Source organism: Trifolium pratense, linkage group LG7 (assembly GCF_020283565.1).
Source record: "Trifolium pratense cultivar HEN17-A07 linkage group LG7, ARS_RC_1.1, whole genome shotgun sequence".
NCBI lineage: Eukaryota > Viridiplantae > Streptophyta > Magnoliopsida > Fabales > Fabaceae > Trifolium > Trifolium pratense.
Genome location: NC_060065.1, coordinates 9,322,184 through 9,344,305, shown reverse-complemented (window position 1 = coordinate 9,344,305; position 22,122 = coordinate 9,322,184). Strand labels below are relative to the sequence as shown.

Sequence of the window (22,122 nt, the reverse complement as noted above, 5' to 3'; positions counted from 1 at the left end):
CGATCGGCGCAGATTTAAGGTCATCAATGTGACTGCCTTGACATTGATGGTTGTCGAAATAATGGCCTAGATGCCATTATTGGCTTTAAAAGTTAATCATTTTAATGTCGGAAATTATAAAAATGAAGACTTTTGTGACCGTTTGACAAAAGCATGTAGTCTTGGACCAGTGTGCTGGTTGGGCTTAGGGTCAATCCAGAACAGAAACTCCCCAAGTCGTCATTTCAATGTGTTGGAGTGACGACTTAGAGGAAGTAATGGTGGTCAACCTCGAAGACCTATTATGGACCACCGGAGCTCCATTGTGAGATGACCAAGATCCTGTCGCACGCCGCTGCGAGTAGTCGGAGCTCCAATGCCGGACTCCACCAATGGCACAATGCACCACTGTTGACTGCCACCTCCCCAAGTTTTTATTTAAATATTTTCTATATCAATAAAAAAATACTTACATTTTATTTTTTTGGGTTAAAATTTTTTTGGTTCGTACAAATTAAAATTACTAAATTTTGTTTTTAGTCTCTATAAAAAAAAAAAGTGGCTTGTTATTATACACGTTTTATTTCATCACAACCAAAGCTTTTCTATTATTTCATGCTTGCATCTTTTGTCGTAAACTAAACTTTTTATTGATCGTAAATTGTACACGAAATCAACAACGGGTTCAATAACTGTAATTTTTTTGCTCGATTGCCCATCGCCCTTATGTTCTTTGATCAGCTTCTCATCAACCTTAGATGACTTGTGGGCAGATCTATGTGTTGTATATTGGGGGCTCAAGCCTCCACAAGTGAGCAAATTTTATTTTTTATAATACTATAATATTTCTTTTATTGCAAAAAGAAAATGCTATTATAACATTTTAAAAGGATAACCAATAAAATGGTGACCAGCTAAGTTTAATTCTTACTTAATTTTTATTAAATTTTTATCTCCTAGAAAATTATCCTATACTCAATTTTGGTCCCTACTTTTAAGATAACTTGCATTTTTGAATAAATTTTTTACAATATGTTTAGAACATCATAAAAAATTCGTCCAAAAAAAACGAGCTCAAAGTTTTTTTTTTTTTTTAGGTGATAATTTTCATTACTTTTATCTTGAGTTTTTGCGGTTTAAAAAATAATAATTAATTTATATCGTGTCAAAAAATTCTAAATTTTGTAAATTAACTTTATATGATATTTTAAACACGCCTATTAAAAATCATTCAAAAATTGAAGAGTTTATTGATAACTAAACAAACTTAGTTTTAGTAGGGATTAAAATTATATGCAAGAAAATTTTTATAGGGACTAAAAATTTAATAAAAATTAACTAAGAACTAAATTTAGATGATCCCAAACCACTAGGTTTGGTTTAGTGGTGAGGAATTTGGGTAGTACGCTATAGATCCTGAGTTCAATCTCCAACTCATTGTAAACAACAAAAAAAATTAGATGATCCCCATTTTATAGGGACCAAAAACATTAACCCTATTTTTAGTCTTTTAAGTTCTTTCTTCCACAATTCTACTTGATATAACAGTAACTCGTAACTGTTACAAAACCTGGCGTTCAAAAAATATTAATATGAAACAAAAACAATGTGTACTTGTACCATTCCAATCAGACCCAGTCTCACATAACCATATTCCTACAGAATAACAATTGAAATAATGAGCTTTAGCAAGACCTAATGATCACCCAACAAGAAAAAGAAAAAACAAAGCAAGCAAATCTTAGGCATGTGCAAGATTTCCATATGAATTTGGTCACTAGTTTTGTTTAATATTTGTTGCAAAGGCGTTGGCCTATGCCTAATTAAAGTTACTTATGTAAAAAAAGTTGTTTACACCATCAGTGATCAAAGTTATTTAAAAAAAAATGGCACCATGTGTAAAATATTGCAATATTCTACCAAGTATCAACTATGTGTGTGGCACATTGCCTATTATAATTTTAATGAAAAGAAAGAACGAGTTCAATTATCGCAACTTACCTATAGAGTTAATACTTGATTTTCCAGAGCAATGAAGAATTTTCGGCATCAACAGCAAACTTTAGTTCAGGAGACACACTACCAGAAATTCTATGTGACGACAATTTTGACTTCAAAACTGCAAGCAACTTCTTGTGACGTGATTGCTTTCTCTTCAACACTTGAATAAAAGCATGAAGCCCAAGCCATTCAACCTCTGCCTTCTTCAACTTGAGAATTGGCCGGATACTAGAACTCAGACGCATGGAATGCATCCTTCTCTTTATCAGCATGTGCATGTATCTGATAGTGGACAAAGAAAGCAAACATAACAGATTAATGGTTATGAAATGTTAAAAATAATAAAAAATGTTTATGAGTTCTACAATTTAGGCATTCAGAGAGAAAAACGTAATCAATTGATTGAAACCCTTTGTATAGTATTCGTTTAATGAGATAAGTCAATCAAATCAACAGTTAGCAACTAAGGTGGTAACACCAATTCAACAGTATGATAATGCATTTGTACCTCAAAGATTTCTGAATAGTTGATGAACAAAAATATCTTTGGTGAAGTTTGCAAACAAATGATAGGTCACGGATGTAACAATGAAACTTCATTGCACATATCAGAAACATTTGATAAATGTTTAGTCTGACAACTTCTGCTGAATTGATATTTGAATCGAAGAATAAAGGATGGCATTTAGGTCTTAGAAAGAGACGCAGCTTCTCCTTCAGACCAGCGCCTGGTTTACCTTGCCAGCAAACAGTAAGGCTCGAACTTAAATGGTTATTCAAGTACCTGTTTGGAATACAGAATTAGTTATTCCAACAAAAAGAAACCAAATAAAATCACATTATGAATAATACTTAACACAAAAAAGATTTCAACAATAACAACCAAAGACTTTTCCAACTAAATGAAATTGACTACATGGATTAAGCCATGTTAGAATGTCCTGTTAAATTCATCATATTGCCTATTTGAATCTAATAAAACCCTCCCCGCATATATTTTTTCTGACAAGAACAGATCAACAGGATATCAACTACAGCTCAATCATACATAAGTCATAACCTGTAAAGTTCTTACTAAAATAAATTATCACAAAGCATCAGAACAGCCTTACAGGAAATGTAGAACCCTTTTCATAATCAGGAGTGAACAAATTGAGGTAGAACAGCATAATACGCTTGATAGTGATGTTTTACTCAGTAAAACAACTACAGCAATCCCATATTCAAAATTGAAGGCAGAATACGCTTAATAAGAATAGTGAAAATCTTTTGAAAAGCTCAACTGTGCACTCAGTCATTGACTGTCATAAATAAAGAAAATAAAATATCTATCAAACATGCTAGCAAACAAGTATACGCATTATATGCTCATAAGATCAATTAAAAATCTTTAAATAGATATTAACTTTGTGTAATCAGCTTGAATTTCCATAGTGGAGCAATTGATAAGAAGACCACTCCATCGAACGAATGAAGTAGCGCCGTCTTTGCCCACATAAACCCTATTCAATGAGGAATCTGGTGTCTGTTCTACATCAAAGTTTGCACTAAACTTTTTCTCATTCATGTAGCAGTTGTAAGCATGAAATCCTCTTTTCATTCTGGAGAAAACGCTGGCAGCCTGCTTCTTTGAGTTTGATATGAAAAAGAAGTCATCAATAAATCGCATTAGAAGGTATGGTGATGAGTCACAGCTGTTGGTTTGGACAGAATTATTCTCCTTGCATCTTTCAGATTCAAGTGTTCTTTTAAAGAATGGATATATCACATTTCTCTCCAAATGCCCGTAATATAAGGAGCAAAGCAAAGATGACAAAATCCCACCCTGGGAAATACCAACACCTTGCTCGTAAAATTTGCCATCAAACTTCAACACATTGTGCTTCACATGCTCTGTTAGATATGAAAATAGCAATTCCTTGCTCACATACCTCGGCAACTGCTATGATATTATAAAAAAGGTAAAAGTGAGCATAGAATAGGAGCCATAATATCTTCAAAAGTATAGAAACATTAACATGTTCAAGCTTGAGAAATATTTCTAGATGAAGACATTAGTTGAAGTTGGGAAGATGCCGGTGGTAATGGCGGTTGTGCATCTTAAGATAATTTGGAGGTGTTAGAATATACGAAATATCTGATTAATATCTTTGGTATATTATGTAAAAATATACTATTATATTATCTCTTAGAATATCTTAGATTATCTCCCGGGATTAGTTTCCATATTTCATTGCTATTATTGTTATTTATTTCCGGATTTCCCTATTTAGTGAGATTCAGAGTCTTGTATCCCTATATGTAAAGGTTAGTGTTTAGTATTTTATATTATCATAAGTCATATCAAATTAATATCATTCATATTCAAAGATCTTAATTATTTCTCTTCTCTATCCTACCACTATTTCGTTGCCGAGTTCCCAAAAGTTTTTGCATGTAATAAATGGTACTTGCATTAAAAAATTATTTTTAAAAACCCAATTCTTTTTTTCTTCTGTTCAATCAAGTTTCGCCTTCTGCCGCTGCGTCACCATTTTCTTTGGCATGTTTTCAACAGCTCTGTTGTCGGGTAATGGTGTAATTCATTATTTTCAAATAACAAGCTTGAACCTTAGTAAACTCTAGTTGACAGGGAATACATGAAATATTTCAGAATATCATTGATATTTTGTTAAAATATCTCCTAGGATTAATTTCCATATTATGTACCTATTCTCGTTATTTGTTTCCTAATTTCCCTATTTATTTAGGATTTGGAGTCTTATCGGTGTTTAGCCTTTTTATATCAAATCAATATCAAGTTAATATCAGTCATATCCAACGTTCTTATTATTTCTCTTATACCTTGAAAAGGAGGTATTGCTAATGATAATTTAAGTGCAAATACCATTAATAATAGGGGTGAGAGGATCACCATCCTGATCGGGGACTGAAAGATCTCACCGATAGGATCTCAAGATGACATCATTGATTTGAGACCACATAATCTTGCATAAATTGAATTAAGTTCAAATAAACTCAGTTTAAAAGTGTAGTTTTAAGGTTATTGTCAGCTTAAATATGGGTGAACAAAGGGTTTGATCGTCTAAAATTCAATTGAGATACATACCAGATACCCAGTTGATGGTATAGAAGTACAAGACATTTAAACTTGAATAGTTAAAAAATTTACGTGATACAACAAAACAGAACAGATGATACAAAATATGCTAATAAACTGAACCATATTAAGAAAAATGAAAAATGAAACCTGATTAACAAAGACAGCATGCCGGGATGACGTTAATGATCTGAACTGTGTAAGGCCAGTGTTGCTCATTTCACACAGCAGAGATAATTTCTTTTTAACCCACATAGAGTTTTTTGTGCAAATAACTCGATCATACTTTCTGACAAAATATTGATGTTCCCGAAGAACATCTTTCATTATGGTAAGCAGCTTGTCCTGATCAACAGAGTCAAATGCTTTCGAAACATCAGACGTGACAATGAATAAAGAAGACATAGGTGTCAATCCCTTTTTATGGTTAACCAAAAATGGACAGAGTTTTTTATAAATATCATTGTAATCAAATACTGAAGAACCTAGCCTCTTAGGCTCCTTGAACTGAATTCCTTTAAGAATAGTATGTGCTTGTGCATCACGAAGAACATCATTCACAGATTGGAACTCTATTTTCTGATGATTTTCTTGCTTTTCACTTTTGCAATATGGAGCTCCCGCAGTGGACTCAACCAATGGCAATCTTGAAGAACCTTTAAGATTTGCCACCATCCTTACTCCATTTTCTTTAGGTTGAAGTCTGAGCTTTGAAAACCCAAATGGCCTACGTTCAAGAATATCACGCAAGGCCACATCATCCAAGTGACGATAGTTCGAGTCTTTGAGGCAAGAAATAGTGCATCTAGTCAACTTCTCCCAAACTGGTTTCTTATAATAGTAAATATCTTGTTTCCCTTGCGCACTTTCAGTAACATAGAAGTTTGCTTGCACCAAAGGGACAACCAGAAAAGAATAATACCAGAAGATCCACCTTTCCAGAAGCTTACGTTTGACACTGTGTACATCATTGTTCCAATTCCTGACTTCCTTATGAAGGACTTTATCATGCTTTTCTGAATACTTAAGAATCGAAGCATTTTGACTACTACAGAAATATTTATCTGACAAGAACGGGAACCTTGATGTTTTCAGCTCATGCATAGATAGCTTTAAAGGGAATTTTTCAAATCTTCGTAACTGTATGAACTTGTAAATATTTCTCCTCATTATTCTCCAATTAGAAGGAGTACCAAGTAATTCAGAAGGAAGTAAACTCCGAGAAACAGCCCATATGAAAGATACCACTTGACTTTTTGAGCAGCATGACTTAACTACCTCACTCTGTGAATCTATTGCTCCAACGGTATCTGAGCATTGTTGAGTATCAAACTCCAATGATCGAGATTTCTTATTTGCATTTATCTCTGCTACATTGTCCTGTAGTAAAAATTTAAGATTAGTACCACATATTCCTTTGATGGTGAAAAAGTAATTGCTACAAAAGTAGTACAAAAAAGGTGAAAAAAATACTTATAACCTCAATGACGTTGTAAAACTTCTTGACCCAATAAAATTTAGGAGAAAAATAATACCTCACGTCTGGAGCTAGATATTTCATCTGTATGTTGATTCAACGATGGAACAGCACAATGCTTATCCAAGAACTTTGCAGACTGGCAACAGCGTGCCCTACGAATGATATTCTTAAACCATTTAACGAGGGAGTGATACCTACATAAGCATTGCAATTATTACAATTTGGAAGAATGAGTCTAATCCTTAAATTTGAATATTAACACAATCTTTTTAGGATAATGTGCTTTATAATAAATTCAACTAAGAAGAATATGAACAATTTTTATTTGTTTCTTAATTCCTCCACCTCTTTCTACATTGTCCTAAGCATTTCATTTTATGTACAACGAACCATATCCAAGATTATTTATTGAAATTTATGTGTTCAAAAACAGATGTGTGACAAGTATGGGGCTTGATGTTCAATTTGTATGTTGACTCAATAATGGAACAACACGGTGCTTATCCAAGAGCTTTGCATACCCACATCACTTTGTCCACAAGTCGGATAATTAAACCACTTAACAAGTGAGTGATACCTGTAAAACCATTGTAACTATTACAATTTCAAAGAAATGTGAGCTTCTTTATTGAATTTGAAATGTTGAATGTTAATGCTTATAAAAGGGTTATTATCTGTCTGATCATATTGAACTTTATCATGAATTCAACTACAATAAGTCGAATGATTTTGATATTATTTCTTAATTCCTCTCCCACATCAATTCAATACACGTTTCATTTTATTATCAAGGAAGCATATTCAGGAACTATTGGTAGAAATTTAAGCATTCAGAGAAAGTGTGCCATAAGCTTTCTCTTTCTCATTTCTTCTGTCTAAATATCTTTCAGGAATTACAGTAAACACCAATAAAGAACCCCCCTAAAACTTCATTTCATAGCAACCTGAGGACCAAAGAATATTCAATTTCCAGGTTCTATAGGTTCCTGTTTCAATGAACTCGTTCTAAGATCCCCTTTAACATAAAACACAGCAAAAAGATTAAGTTCAAGGCAACTTCTAACAATCATAGAAAGGTTATAAATCAGTCCCGCAGTATCCAGAAGTCCAAACTCCAAAGCATATAGAACTGGGAAACTTGTATATACATAGTTTACTTAAAAGTATTATAACATTGTGTATTGCTCTATAATCAAATGGGTCTGCCTGAACTTACAGGCATGCCGAGTCGTTGAGACATGAACCACAGTTGTGGGAACATGGCATTGGTTGAGCACCAGCATTTACAACGTGGAATCCAAAAATATTGTCAATGAGTTCTTTCGAAAAAGCCAAATTTGGCTTCTTGGAATGTAAAATATCTGAAGAAAATTTGTGAAGGAAATGAATATTCTCTTTACTTAGAAGGAGGAGCAATGTAGATTTATGAAATTATAACACAGACAAAATATTGTCTCTAATCTAAAACAATTTACTCTTGAATTGTAAAAATAATAAAAAATGGGAATGATAAAACTCATTGGTGGATACGTTTCTTCGGAAGAACTGAGGGTGAAGACTCCGTACTATAAAATATGCACTTCCTATTGATATCGGTGCAATTCGGAAGAGTTGGAAGAGAATGTAAGATTGAACAACAATAACATCTCTGCAACATCTGCATTCAAATGAAAATAAAAATGGCAGTTGATGAAGATTGAAAGAAAAATTGGCATGGAATAATTTGTCACCTTTTCATGCTGAAAATTATTTTTATTTTCTTCTTCAACAATAGACAGTTTCTGCTTTTTGCATCTAAGCCTCTTCCAACGAAAAGGTCTAGATCGTCGCTTCCCAGTCTTTGTAGTCTTAGGAGCTTCAGAGACACTGACATCATAACGCTTATCATTGTCAGCCTTCTGATTGCTCGCATAGCCAACAGAAACATCCTTATTGCAAGAAATATGACACTTTTGTTTTTTTACTGCTGCGTCATCAATGTCAGCAGATCTTTTTCTCTTTTGTGATACTGTTGCAAAAATAACCCGTTACTGCAACATCATACCAATAATCAAGAGGCAAAAGGATATTCTTAATATGTAATGTTGCTCAAATACTCATGACATAAATGATTGTCGAAAAAGAAGCCAAAAGTTAGCCATATTCTTGTTCAAAAAAACATTTATCAAAAAAAGCAAAAGAATAAGGTCACCAATTCATGAATTTATCAAGTTACTGATACATTTTAGATATTGTAACAGTTAATGATCTCTTGAATGCAGTAACTTGTAAAGAGAAAAGCTGCAATCAAACTTCTAAAACAATACCGACTGGACATGTAATTTTAATTGGTAATTATAACAGTAATCAGCAGTTTGGCAGAATAGCAAAATGAATATAGGATTGGAATTACGAAGTCCATGTGATTAAAAACAAAAAGTCAAAGCTTAAAAAAACCAAAGGAAATTTTTTATTTTATTTTTATAAAACATTAGCGTGCATAGGCATCACGTAAAAATACAACTTTATCTTGACTAGGAATCGAACCCGCATCCCTTTATTAAATATGCCAAATGCACATCTTTTCTTGCAATAAAGAAACCATCTTCAGAGAGAAAGTGTGTAATGCTACAATTAATATGCTCACTGAGAGCACAATGTGATAGATGACCGGTTCTTATTACCGCATTTATTAACTGAAGGATGCTGATTGTCAAACTTTGATGAACACTCCCCTATCTTTTCAAAGCATAAGGGAATGATTGAAGGACCTGCCACCTGGTAGTGTTTTCCATGGGGCACTTGCAAGAATATTGATGTATTCTTTAGTAGGTAAACCATAAGATCATCTCCAACCTGCATGGATACAAATTTTTACCTAATTTCGATAAGAAAAAGAATGACAAAAAAAAAATTGTAAAAAAATCTTTATCTAATTACATACCCTACGCAGCAGAAGATGCCAAGGTTCACAGGATAAAAGATCCACATTAGGGCTTGACCAGTTACTCTGCATATTGATAGCAAGCCAGTAGATAAGAGAGTCTTTATTAGGAAGATAAGGGGGAATGGCTAACACAGTGCAACTGAATGATTAGTAGCTATTAGTAGTTAGTTAGGCTGCAGCCATATAAGTATTGTGTCGGTGACAGAAAGAAACAAATTTTCGAGTCAGAATGTATAGTGAGGAGAGGCCAGGACTCTTGAATTCCCTGGGAGCTACTGAAAAAAAAAATCATCGCCTAGGGATTGGTAGCACTGAAAAAAATTATTTTTCCTTTGTCGTCAGATGGCGGCTATAATGGCTAAAGCTGTTGCATAGAAATTTTTTAACAAATCATTAATACACTATTTAGAACAAACTATTGTCAAATAGCAGTCATTGTAACATAGCGGAATTTGAGCAAACCGCTATTTTCCACAATTGACAACACTGATTTTTCCTCTATTCAGTTTATAGATGTTTCTCCTTCAATCTTGTGAACCAATTCGGTCACAGATGAATGAACAAAGTTGTTATTTGTGAAATAATTATATGTAAAACCAGTAAGTAACCAAAGGAAAATATCATATTAGTCTTAACAAAAAAAATTACAACTCCAACAACATTTCACATTTTGATCACCAATGCACTACAAGGAACCTTCCACTTTCTGGGTTACATTATTTCAACAACCAACAATTAACTAAAAATCAGAGAAGAAAACTATACGAAAATATAAAAATATATCTTATAATATCTAGATAACATATTAGAGTGTCTTAGATCTTCCCAGTATAATGCAAATGATAATGAACTCTAACGACTCTGCTGATCATATCATAAAGTAAGGAGAAGGTGGAGATTATATACATTGTTACATACTGGCCATCAGTTATTAAAAGACAGGATAACAAAACCCATAAAAAAGAACTGTAAGCTTATGGCATGTAATAGCACAAAAGCCAGCCGTCTCATGGTTCATAACGATAGGCATAGATGAAATTTTCAGAACAAACAACTCGGGAAAGAGTAAAACAAATCAGTCTGTGTAGAACCAAATGAAAACTCACCGCATTATATAATAACCTCTTGAAATATCTAATCTAGCTTTAAGAATACTCTCATGATGGCAAAAGAAACAGCGATCGAAACAACAAAACTAAATAAAAGCCCCAAATTAAAAAGTGGCACAGATGAACTACAAAATTGTATAGAACTAAAGAAGAGAAGAAGCTTATCACCCTATCATAACCAGCGCATAACACATTGGAGGCTGTGTCCCCTTTATACATCATCAGTTCAATAGTGCTCTTCACAATCTGAAAGTCAAAAACAGAAATTCTTAAAGCATCCACTCAATAGTGCAATTCACAATCTGAAAGTCAGGGTTCGATTTATAAAACAAATCCACAATAGAACAGGGGAAAACATATATATATTTTCACAATCAATGAACTTAAAACACTTATTAAGAAAGAAAGATGTCAGGGTTCAAATCTTAGCTACTAGCATAACCATTTTTAAAGTAAAAAACAATTACATGCGAAAAGAAGAGTGAAAAATGCATATGATCATAATATTTCTGAAAGCTAAGAGAGCCTTTTGTCCTCTATGAGATATTTTTTAAAAAATGATCATTACATCAAAGGTGCTTTAAAGCCACTATTTAATTAATGATCATTTGAGTAAATAACCAAATTAAGAAATTACTACTAAGAGGTTGTTTTCACACTAAAAATAGCATGAAAATAAACTCGATGCATATTCCTTCTTTTGAAAATCTAGACTAGTTCAATCTTTGAAATTGTTCTGATAGACCAAGAAATCTTCCATTGCATAAAATTGAGACAAGGATAGTTTATAGACACCTACTCTCATTAACTTTGAGACACCTTTTAAGAACAAAATTGTGTGGGCTCACATAATTTGTAGCTTAGCAATTATGTATAAGTTTTTGTAAAACAAAAGATAAAATAGTTAAATTGTTTTCGTACAAGCTATAAGTTGTTTACATAAGCTATATGGGAGATCTTATAATAAGCTTCATAAGTTGTTTTCATAAGTTCTGTCAAACAGTCTCGCAAATGCTTATGTCATTATATAAGCTCAAATAAATCAATCAAAACACAGCTTTACTCCCTTTCCCTTAAATGAAAAATTATATACCATACTCAAACATGGAATACAAACTATTTAAACATTTGCGGTAATAAACTATACAATACATTCTAATTTTTTAATCAAACCCATTTAAATAAAACAGTGTCCCGTGAGCTTAGCTCAGTTACTGAGGTTCGTACCCCATCACTTGTTCACTTTAAGCTGGATCTATCCACTAGGCTACTTGACAAAAAAAATAAAAAAACTAATAAAAAATCAATCAATGTAAACCTAAAAAAGCACTTTATTTGTAAGAAAACCTCTTTTTGGGGGCAATGTGAGTACGGAACGAAAAAGCGAAGAGGACGAGCATGTTCCGAAATGACGGCATAGGTGTTCTGAAGCATTTGACGGTAATCAGAAGGATCATTAGGTCTGAGAAGAAATGACATAGCATCGGAGCTACATCCAAGACAACCCTGGCCATTGCAGAAGCAAGGAGAACGAGGTGGAGAAGGAATCAGTGAAATGATAGTTTCCGAGAGGGTTCTTGCTCGGTGATGGTAAACACGCCATAGTACACCTGGAATTTGTTGCTTTCTAGGATTTCTTGCCATTTTACCGGGAAAGTGAAGGAAAGGTTGAAGAGGAAAGGTTTTTCAAATTGACTCTGGCCTTTTCTGACTGTTTGAGTGGTTTAATAGTGTACTAGTATAGTGGAGAGCGTTGAGGGTGTTTTTGTCTTTGCGACTTTACTTGGAAATTATGCGCTTTATTGGAAAAGAATTTCTTTGGACTAAATCACCTTTACCAACTGTGGATGATACTTTGGTTTTGTAGAAAACTCCTAAATGTCTGATACCCTCTGCTCCTTTGTACAAGAACACCGTGAAAAAATTACATAGACATATTATGTAGTTATTTTGATTTACTGACCCCATGAAACTTACTGACCCCATGAAACCACCCCAAACCAGTATTCAATTTATCTTAATAAAAGAATGATTTTCAAAAACTAAGCGGCGGATAAAAGTTTATAAAACTCGAAGTCGAAATAAATTATGAAATATTGACTCAAGATGTTACATTCTTCATTAAAAAAAACACTATTAATAAAATTGAGTAGTAGTAAATATCACTTGTACAAAATTCCTTTTATAAAATATACACATTTAATTTAAACAAAACAACAACAAATAAAGACTCTATGAACCCTTCCCCGTGTCACAATCAGAGCGAAGCTTTCACCAACAACTCGAACACCAACAAACATACAACCTGAGAACCTAAACCTCCAACGGTTCAGGACAAACACAAAACAGAGGGTTAGATAACACAATTATTAACAATGACTAAACATAACTCATATCAGACACTAAATGAAATAAATACAATTGAGTAAATTCAACTCAGACAATCACCACATATACACACATGTATAGATCTACTCAGACATATATCAAATATATTCAGACAAGCTCAAACATGTATTAGACATATTCATTTATCAATTACTCATCACATTTGAGAAGTACAAACTCTCAAACAAATAAATGAAATAGACAATGTCGAGTACCATTTAACATTTAAGAATTTCACATAATTCCTAATGGATTCTAATGTCACGTATATATGATGTCACCTAGACACAGTGGCGGATCCAGGACCCTGGCTCAGTGGATGCAAAATGTTTAACTTCAATTAATAATTAAACATAGTAAAAAAATATAATAAATTAAAACATAATTATTTAAATGATTTAATTTGTACACAGTAACAAGTGTAAAATATTTTTACACATGCATCCAATAGCAATGAACTCACTCTATGACGTCATACTGTGAAATTTTGGTTGACTGGACACACGAAAAATGCCACATAAATGTCACACAGAGTCATTTAATGCTCATTCTTTGCGCGTTCATAGTAGAGACTAATGTTGAAAACGACAAAAATGTAGGGGACTAAAAATATAATAAGTAGAAGTCCGCCAAAATGCACGGACTAAAAACATATTTAATCATAAAAAAAATTACATGGTCTTTTGGTACACATCTTAATTGAATATGTATTGATATACCATTTAAATGAATAAAATTTATAAGTTCATAAATAGTGTTTATTAATTTTTGTAACTATAAGAATTATCCACTTCAACGGTATAACAATAAATTTTCAAATAAGATGTGTACCGAATAATTTACGAAAAATTAATCGCATATTTAAATTATACCATTTTAACTAAATTATATGAGGACTTGGGGTATGGTATGCCTAGCTGAGATGTTGGTGCCTCATTGATTGATATACTACCTCCGTCCCTAATTATAAGACCTTGTTTGACAAAAATGTACTATTCATTTACCTTGTTTTGACCGTATTTTTCTAATAATATATACTCCCTCCGTCTCAAAATAATTGTTACATTTTACCACTGCACACTTGTCGATACACAATTTTGATCATGAATAGTTTTTGTTGTGTATTATTAAAAATTGTGAAAAAAATGATATTTTGATAGTACTCATCGAGACAAATCTAACAATATCGCATATGCTAATATTTATCTTTATACATCAGTAAAAAAAAATGGTCAAAGTAGCTAATATGAATGGTGTACACGGTCAAATTGTGACAATTATTTTGGGACGGAGGGAGTAAATGTAAATATTAGCATATGAGATCTTGTTCAATTTATGATCAAAATTGTTCATTGGTGTACGTGCAATAGTCAAATAGGGTCTTATAATTAGGGACGGGAGTAGTATTTAGTAAAGAAAAAGAGATTAAAACTTGATTTATTATTTAATGTATCAAATTTGCATTAAATGCTTATATTAATTAGCATGCCATTATGGTCAGGTCATTGCAAATAACCAACGGAGACCCACGCCTTCACAGTTGCAACAATTAATTTTTAAAATCAGATGGTGCAAGGTAGAATTTTCAGGGGGTGCAAAAGTAAATAGCTTAGGATAATTGGTATAATTATTGAAAGTTGAGAGTGGTCAGTTGCACACACTGATCCAAGTGTGGATCCGCCCCTGCCTAGACATATTTATATGCATGTGATACCAATTCATCATAATTTTGGATAACTTAACGCAAATGTTTTAGATCATTGTCTTTAAAACATTCTAGATCATCGTCTTTAGAGTAACAGTAAACTAGATCGTCGTCTCTAGGATACTCACCAATAGACACAACTTATGAATGCATGAAATGTGCATATACCAAATATATGGTTTTATCTCAACTATAACATCAACATAATATGGATAACATAATCCAAATATTCTAAATCATCATCTTTAGAATACATCTACCCATGATAAATCATCATTTATCATCATCAATAAATCAACATCATAATTCAACATCATAATCAATAACATTATGAATCATCACTAATAGATCATCACGTAATCACACTAATCTTCAATAAGATTTTTTATCAATAATTCTAACATAATCATAATGTTAGTGAATTATTAAATTTAAATAGGAACAAAACAAAACAAAAACAATAAAAAGCATAAAAATAGAAACAAAACAAAAACAATAAAAATTTAAATTTATTAAATTTGTTATGGACTCATTTGGATTCGCTTATTTTTGAGCTTATGAAAACAACCTACGCAATTTTTATGTATTATTATAAGTTTGTTAAAGTAGTTTATGATAAAATAGTTTATAAAATTATAATTTTCACTAGTATGAATTTATAAAATAACATAAAACTTAATTTATATTACATAAGCTGTTTACATAAGCTCAAAAATAAGTTAATCCAAATAGGTTTATATATCTTCTAAATAAAAATTTAAATAATTAGAACATATTAATTTAATTCATTTAAAAATATACACGAGAAAATACTTTAATAAAACAAATTTATTAAATTAGCCTTTCTTTCTTTTTAGCTTCCTTACCAAAAAAATTTATTAAATTAGTAGATTTTACATGAAAGAACACAACAATTTCATTTATATTTAAACAATATTTTATAATAAATTTTTATGAAATACTTAAATATCGAATAAAAATTAATCGATCCATGTAAACATACAAGTGTGTGGCGAAAGACTCTCACTAATAAAAAAAAACTAGATTTCAAATCAACCTTTTACGTGTACAATTATTTTATACATGCATTTGTTTGCAATGTGTTTTAAAACACAATACATAATCTCTCAATATATTTGGATGTCCTTAACCATGCGGTCGTTCGATTCATGACTCATGCGTATGAAGAAAATTCAATTTGTAGAGGATAACTCACCTTGTGTGTCCCACAGATTCCACGAAAGAGATTAATCATCGCTAACGGCGGTGGAAACTTCGTACCAATATCATAGTAAAAAAAATGTCATATGTACCAAAAAAAAAGTTTTCACCAAAATTTAAATACAAGTTAAGTTCATAAAAACTTTTTTTTTGTTTTACCATGAGCTGGTGATTGAACCCAGAATCTCTAACATACTAGTCAAATATCTCACCACTAGACAAAACCTAGTGGCTTATATTTAGCACAAGAGAAAAATTACTTTCACATATACTCCCTCTAGTCCTGTATACAAGAGAAAAATTACTTTTTAAATTTGTTGAAAAAATAATGTATCTGATTTATAATACGTCCAAATACTCGATAAATTACAAAAATAAATAAACATTTAACACGGAGTATATATATATCATGTCACATACTGTATGTGGGATATATGGGAAGGTTCCGTTACCAAAAAAGGTTTAATTTAGGGGGGTGTATTCAATTAGGATTTCAATGAATTTTAAAAGACTTTTTTATGATGACAAAATATTGTGGTATTCAATTAGGATTTTAAAAGACTTTAAAAAAGTCTCGTGGTATTCAATTAGGATTTTAAAAGACTTTAAAAAAGTTTAGTGGTATTCAATCAAGACTCTTTACAACTTACAAAAAGTCTTGTGGTATTTAAAAGTATTCTAATTTCGATGGATTGTTTAAAAAATAAGATTTTAATGGATTTTGATGGACTTTTTAGTGAATTTTGAGCTACAAAAAGTCTTTCCTCATATCATGAGATTTTGATGGATTCTCATTTTTTTAATTTCTTTCACCTTTCCTCATGTTTCCATTTCATGTTTCCTGATTATCTCATATTTTTTATAATCGCTTATATTTTCTCCCTACCTCTCTATCACGTTTCCTCTTTATGGTTGTCCTGCTACCATAGATAGTGTCACGATTCATTATAGAATATAGACATTGAAAATATATACAATAACATGTTTCAACAACAGCAACAGAACCTTGTTCGTCATTTTTTTTTTAAATTGTTTTTTTGTTTATTCATTGATTTTTTTTTTGTAGAATTTTATTCATTCATTTTTTTGTTATATTAATGATTGTTGATTTTTTTAAGGAATGATTAATTTTCATTAATTGATTCATTATTATTTTAGAAGGAATTTATATCGAATTTATTGACTCATTTAAATCTTAAAAGTCTATAAAGTACTTCAAAATCTCAAAAGTTTGTGTCATAAAGTCTCACAAATTCTTGTGTTAAGAATCTTGATTGAAAAAGTCATTCAAAAAAATCTTCTAAAATCTCATAAAATCAATACAATCTCACAAAGTCTTTTAAAATCTTCAAGATTTTTTTTGCTAAAATTGTCTTGTGAAATCTTAATCCAATACACCCCCTTAATTTTCAAATTTCCTTGCCCTCTCTCTCTCTCTCTGAGATTTGTGTAGCCGACGTTATCCACTGCCCCCTCTCCTCTCTAAAAAAATCTCCGATAATTCGTCTATCCGGAAGGAGAGATCCATAAAGATTGGAATTCCAAGGAAAATGAGTTTGGTTTGAAAGAGTGGAATTCTATGGAAGAGACATTGGAATCAAAGTCAGAGGTCGCGAGAACGGTGAATCGATTTGAATTCGAAGGAAAATGGGTTTTCTTTAGTTTCAGATCACACCCTGTGATCGTGTGGTGGTGATCCCCTTCTTCCATTTTCAAAGTTTCAGGTACGTTGTTCTTGTTTTAGGGTTTACTCGCTGCAATCTGTTTTAGGGATTAGATTAGATGATAATAGAAATGATTTGTTTTTTCCATTCTTTGTTGCATTCAAAATCATTAAAAGATTGAACTTTTTGAACCCTTTAACCCTTACTGAATGGATTTTTATTTGTGGTAATCAGGGTACTTTTTGCAATATTGTTTTTAGTCATTTAATATGTGAAATGCATGGGTAGGGGTGCTCAAATCCAAACCAATCCAAAAAATAACCGAAAACCGATCCAAAAAAACCGAAAACCGCAAAAAACCGAATATTTTTGGATGTGTTTGGATGTCCTTTTGTGAAAACCGCTGGATCGGATCGGATTTTGGATTGATTTTTCAAAACCGATCCAAACCGAACCAAACCGCATACATAATTTTCAATAGTTATTTAACTTTTTATTAGTATGATATATTACATTAACATATTAATTGTTGGTTTTTAATTTTCTCAATAACACATATTAGTTCAATTTCATCTATTTCTTTTTACTATTTCATAGGTTTCAAATATATTTGATAATTGTCATTGCAAAATATTAATTTTTAACATATTATGTCTTATATTTTACATAAAATATATTATTTTATCATGTATTTATAACATTAATATTTAAAGAAGTAAAATTTAATTTGTAATTTGGATATCCAAAAACCGATCCAAATTAAACCGCACAAAATTGGATCGGATTGGATCGGATTTTTTTAATTAGCCATCCAAAACCGAACCGAACCGCACGTAATTTTAATTTTGGATCGGATAAATTTTTGCCACAAAACCGATCCAAACCGAACCGCGAGCACCCCTATGCATGGGTGAAATTTCTTAGCAAAATATCAACTTCTACTTGTTCTCATTGTGCCTAGTTATATACTTGAAATGGTCATAGAAGAAATCAGAGAGAGTTCCAAAGCTAAAACCCTTGTCTTTTTTAACTAGTGATATACTTGAAGTTGCCTTTAATTAAATCTGATTTGTTGAGTTCATCTCCATATGATAATTTTTAGTCATAACCCGTAAGCCCTTGTCTTTTTTAACTAGTGATATATATATTCTTATTCTTTTTTGCGGGAGACTCTATTTGACATCAATATTTTGAATTAGACCAATATTTTGCAAAGTGTGTTAGCTTTCTCAAAGTCAAAAGCTTTTTGTTGGTTAAATTCTGTCCGGCGTGGTTAAATGTTGTTTCGATAACCGGCAAGTCTTATTAGACTGGATGCCCTATATTTAATATATTTGGGTGATATACTGACTCAAAATTTTATTAGTTGCTATTGACTCTAGGATGGTAATATGTTGCCTCAATGACACGTAACTTAAATTTCTATTGGCTCTGCAAATTCTCATATGGTTAAAAGTTGCACTGGTGTACAAATCCTATTTGCTAGATAAATTTGATTAAATGTTGCCTCAATGAACTTTGGTTAAATGTTGCCTCGATGACCTAGCTTTGGTTAAATGTTGCCTCGATGACCCAGCTTTGGTTAAATGTTGCCTCGATGACCCAACTTTGGTTAAATGTTGCCTCGATGACCCAACTTTGGTTAAATGTTGCGTCGATGACCCAGCTTCGGTTAAATGTTGCCTCAATGACCCAACTTTGGTTAAATGTTGCCTCGATGACCCTTATTAAATGTTGCTTCGATGACCCTTCGGTCCAATTCTTATTGGCTATATAAATTCGGTTAAATATCGCCTCAATAAGCCTTATTAAATGTTGTCTCGATGACACTTAAGATCAATTATTATTGGCTATATAAAACTTGGTTAAATGTTGCCTCGATGTGCCTTAGGTGATGTTGCCTCAATGACCCTTAAGTCCAATTCTTATTGGCTATATAAATTCGGTTAAATGTTGCCTCGATGACCTTTATTAAGAGTTGCCTCGATGAACCTTAAGTCCAATTCTTATTGGCTATATAAACTTGGTTGAATGTCAATGTTGCCTCAATGACCCTTATTAAATGTTGCCTCGATGAGCCTTAGGTAAATGTTGCCTCAATGACCCTTAAGTCCAATTCTTATTGGCTATATTGCCTCGATAACCCTTATTAAATGTTGCCTTGATGACCCTTAAGTACGATTTGTATTGGCTGTATAAATTTGGTTAAATGTCTCCTCAATGACCCTTGGTTAAATGTAGACACTTAAGTGTAATTCTTATTGGCTATATAGATTCGGTTAACCAAATTTCCGATAATTCGTGTATCTGGAATGAGAGATCCTTGGAGATTGGAATTCGAAGGAAAGTGAGTTTGGTTTGAAAGAGTGGAAATCGATGGAAGAGACATTTGAATCAAAGGCAGTGGTCGCGAGAATGGTGAATCGATTGAATACGGAGAGCACTGGAATTGATTGGAATTCGAATGATAAGTTTCAGAGTCACAGCCTGTGATCGTGTCGTGGTGATCCCCTTCTGCCCTTCTCTTCCATTGTCAAAGTTTCAGGTACATCGTTCTTTTTTTAGGGCTTATTGCTGACATTCCTCTTACTCCCTGCAATCTGTTTTAGGGATTAGATGATAATAAAAATTATTTGTTTTTCGATTCTTTGTTGCATTCAAAATCATTACATCAGGGAGTTATTGGATATTGTGAAGTTAAGATGGTCAAATATTCAATTCAGGCCTCAAAATTCGTAAAATTTGAGGTTCATACATACTTTTCCTGAGTCTAACGTAGTATCAAATCCCAGTCTTCACAATTTCTTTATTTTACATTACTCTGTTTTGGTTATAGGCAAAATAGAAATTAATTTGTTAAACCATCAAATTGTTGACACATTTCTTCGTCCATAACTTTCCTAATTGTTCACTTTTGTTATTTTTGACACAACTTAGTGTTATCTTATTCCACGGATAAAATTCAAGAAAGTAAACAAATTTTTAAAGAGCTTGAGACTAAGCACAACAACAGGAGCTAGATAATTATATGACGTAGAGGTTTGCATGACATGTGACTTGAACAGATCAGTCCAATTGGATGATGATATGGTGGACATTTTATGCCTAGTGATAAGCTCATCAGGTAGTACCTAATTTCTTTCTCTCTTATTCACGTCACAAGAGCTAGATAATTATATGACGTAGTTTAAGGAAAGAATTCAAGGAGTTTGAGATGCAGAATGTTAAGTACCAGGAAGATTTTAAGCACATGAAGCAGAATATCAAGAAGCTTTTGTGAAAGAGGGTGAAGACTCTAATGATCTGATACCAAAACTTGAGGATAATATCCTTAAAATGCAACAATTGTTGCTTGATGAGGAAAAGGTCATAGAAGAAATCAGAGAGTTCCAAAGGTAAACCCTTGTCTTTTTAAACTAGTGATATACTTGAAGTTGCCTTTAATTAAATCTGATTTGTTGAGTTCATCTCCGTATGATAATTTTAGTCATAACCTCGTTTAAAGGTGCAATATTTGAGTATAATACGTTCCTTTTCAGTATTCTGTTACCACTTTTTTCACAACTTGATGTTGTCAAAATGGAAATTAACTATGAACTGTCTTTAATGTTGCGGCGCAGAGCATATAGGTGGAGGTGACTATCTGTTCACTTTTCGGATGCTAATGGTTCAATTTCGTCAAGAATTCAGCTTTTGTGATTCATTGTACCTTTGGGAGGTTTGCTTAGCTTCTTTTCTACTAATTTTATTCTATCAAATTTCCCAAGCAGATGAACATTGTGTCACATGATATAAAATGCACCTTCAATATTGATACAATGTCCAGTTTTTGTCAATAAGAGTTTGCATCATTTTCTATTAGAAATTGTCGGTTGAAATCAAGTTTATAAATTGCATACTGCACTAGATTAGTTTTATGTTCTTTGATTTTGTCTGTATTATATGGCATGTATTGCTTTCTGTGTGTAGTGGTTTAAACCTCCTTGAAAACAGTTTACTTGAAGTTTATAGTGACATGTGTACTACATATATATAAATTTTATATATCAAACGGATAACTTCATAATTTAAGCACAAATGGAATTAAGGATCTTAGTTATAAATATTTTTTTAGTTATTGTTCCCTTGTATGCACAAATAGATTGGAATTAAGGATTCTATTTCTAACTGCAACGGTAGTTTTAGTGGGAAATGAAGTAGTAGGACTTTATTCAATTTGATCCCCTTTAAAAGTACCATGTTCTTTCACCTTTTGTCCGGATAGTTTTCAATCAATTTGTATTGATTTGAATTCGTTAAATATTTACCATGCTGATCTGATTATAAATGTGGTATCATATGTATATTAGCTCACACTAGCATATATATATATATATATTCTTTTACTTAACTTCTTTGCTAATTGACTGCAATAATGGTTAACCACCGTATATGGTTTAATGCATACCTACCAAAACTCAATTATGGTAAATTACGAATTTTACTCAGCTTAACTTGATCATTAGGGTCACTTAACTAGGCTGTGCATAATGGTTTTTGTTAAAAATAG

At 32.2% G+C, this 22,122-nt stretch overlaps 1 protein-coding gene across 4 annotated transcripts; it reads right to left on the bottom strand.

Moving 5' to 3' along the window:
* Positions 1-1,159: 1,159 nt before the first annotated feature.
* LOC123894821 (telomerase reverse transcriptase) lies at positions 1,160-12,475 on the bottom strand. Of its 4 annotated transcripts, none has more exons than XM_045944899.1 (13): positions 11,943-12,475; positions 10,764-10,841; positions 9,484-9,549; positions 9,224-9,395; positions 8,291-8,568; positions 8,091-8,217; positions 7,777-7,921; positions 6,616-6,754; positions 5,231-6,460; positions 3,387-3,919; positions 2,489-2,764; positions 1,981-2,262; positions 1,160-1,635 (listed from the first exon to the last, which is right to left on the bottom strand). In XM_045944899.1, the coding sequence occupies exons 1-12, from the start codon at positions 12,237-12,239 to the stop codon at positions 1,989-1,991; spliced, it is 3,615 nt and encodes a 1,204-aa protein (XP_045800855.1). In that variant the 5' UTR covers positions 12,240-12,475; the 3' UTR covers positions 1,160-1,635; positions 1,981-1,988. The 4 variants fall into 4 exon arrangements, with proteins under 4 accessions (XP_045800855.1, XP_045800852.1, XP_045800853.1 ...); XM_045944896.1 differs by having other exon boundaries at positions 1,406-1,635; positions 3,387-3,922; positions 11,943-12,454; XM_045944897.1 differs by lacking the exon at positions 1,160-1,635 and having other exon boundaries at positions 1,766-2,262; positions 3,387-3,922; positions 11,943-12,454.
* Positions 12,476-22,122: the final 9,647 nt, after the last annotated feature.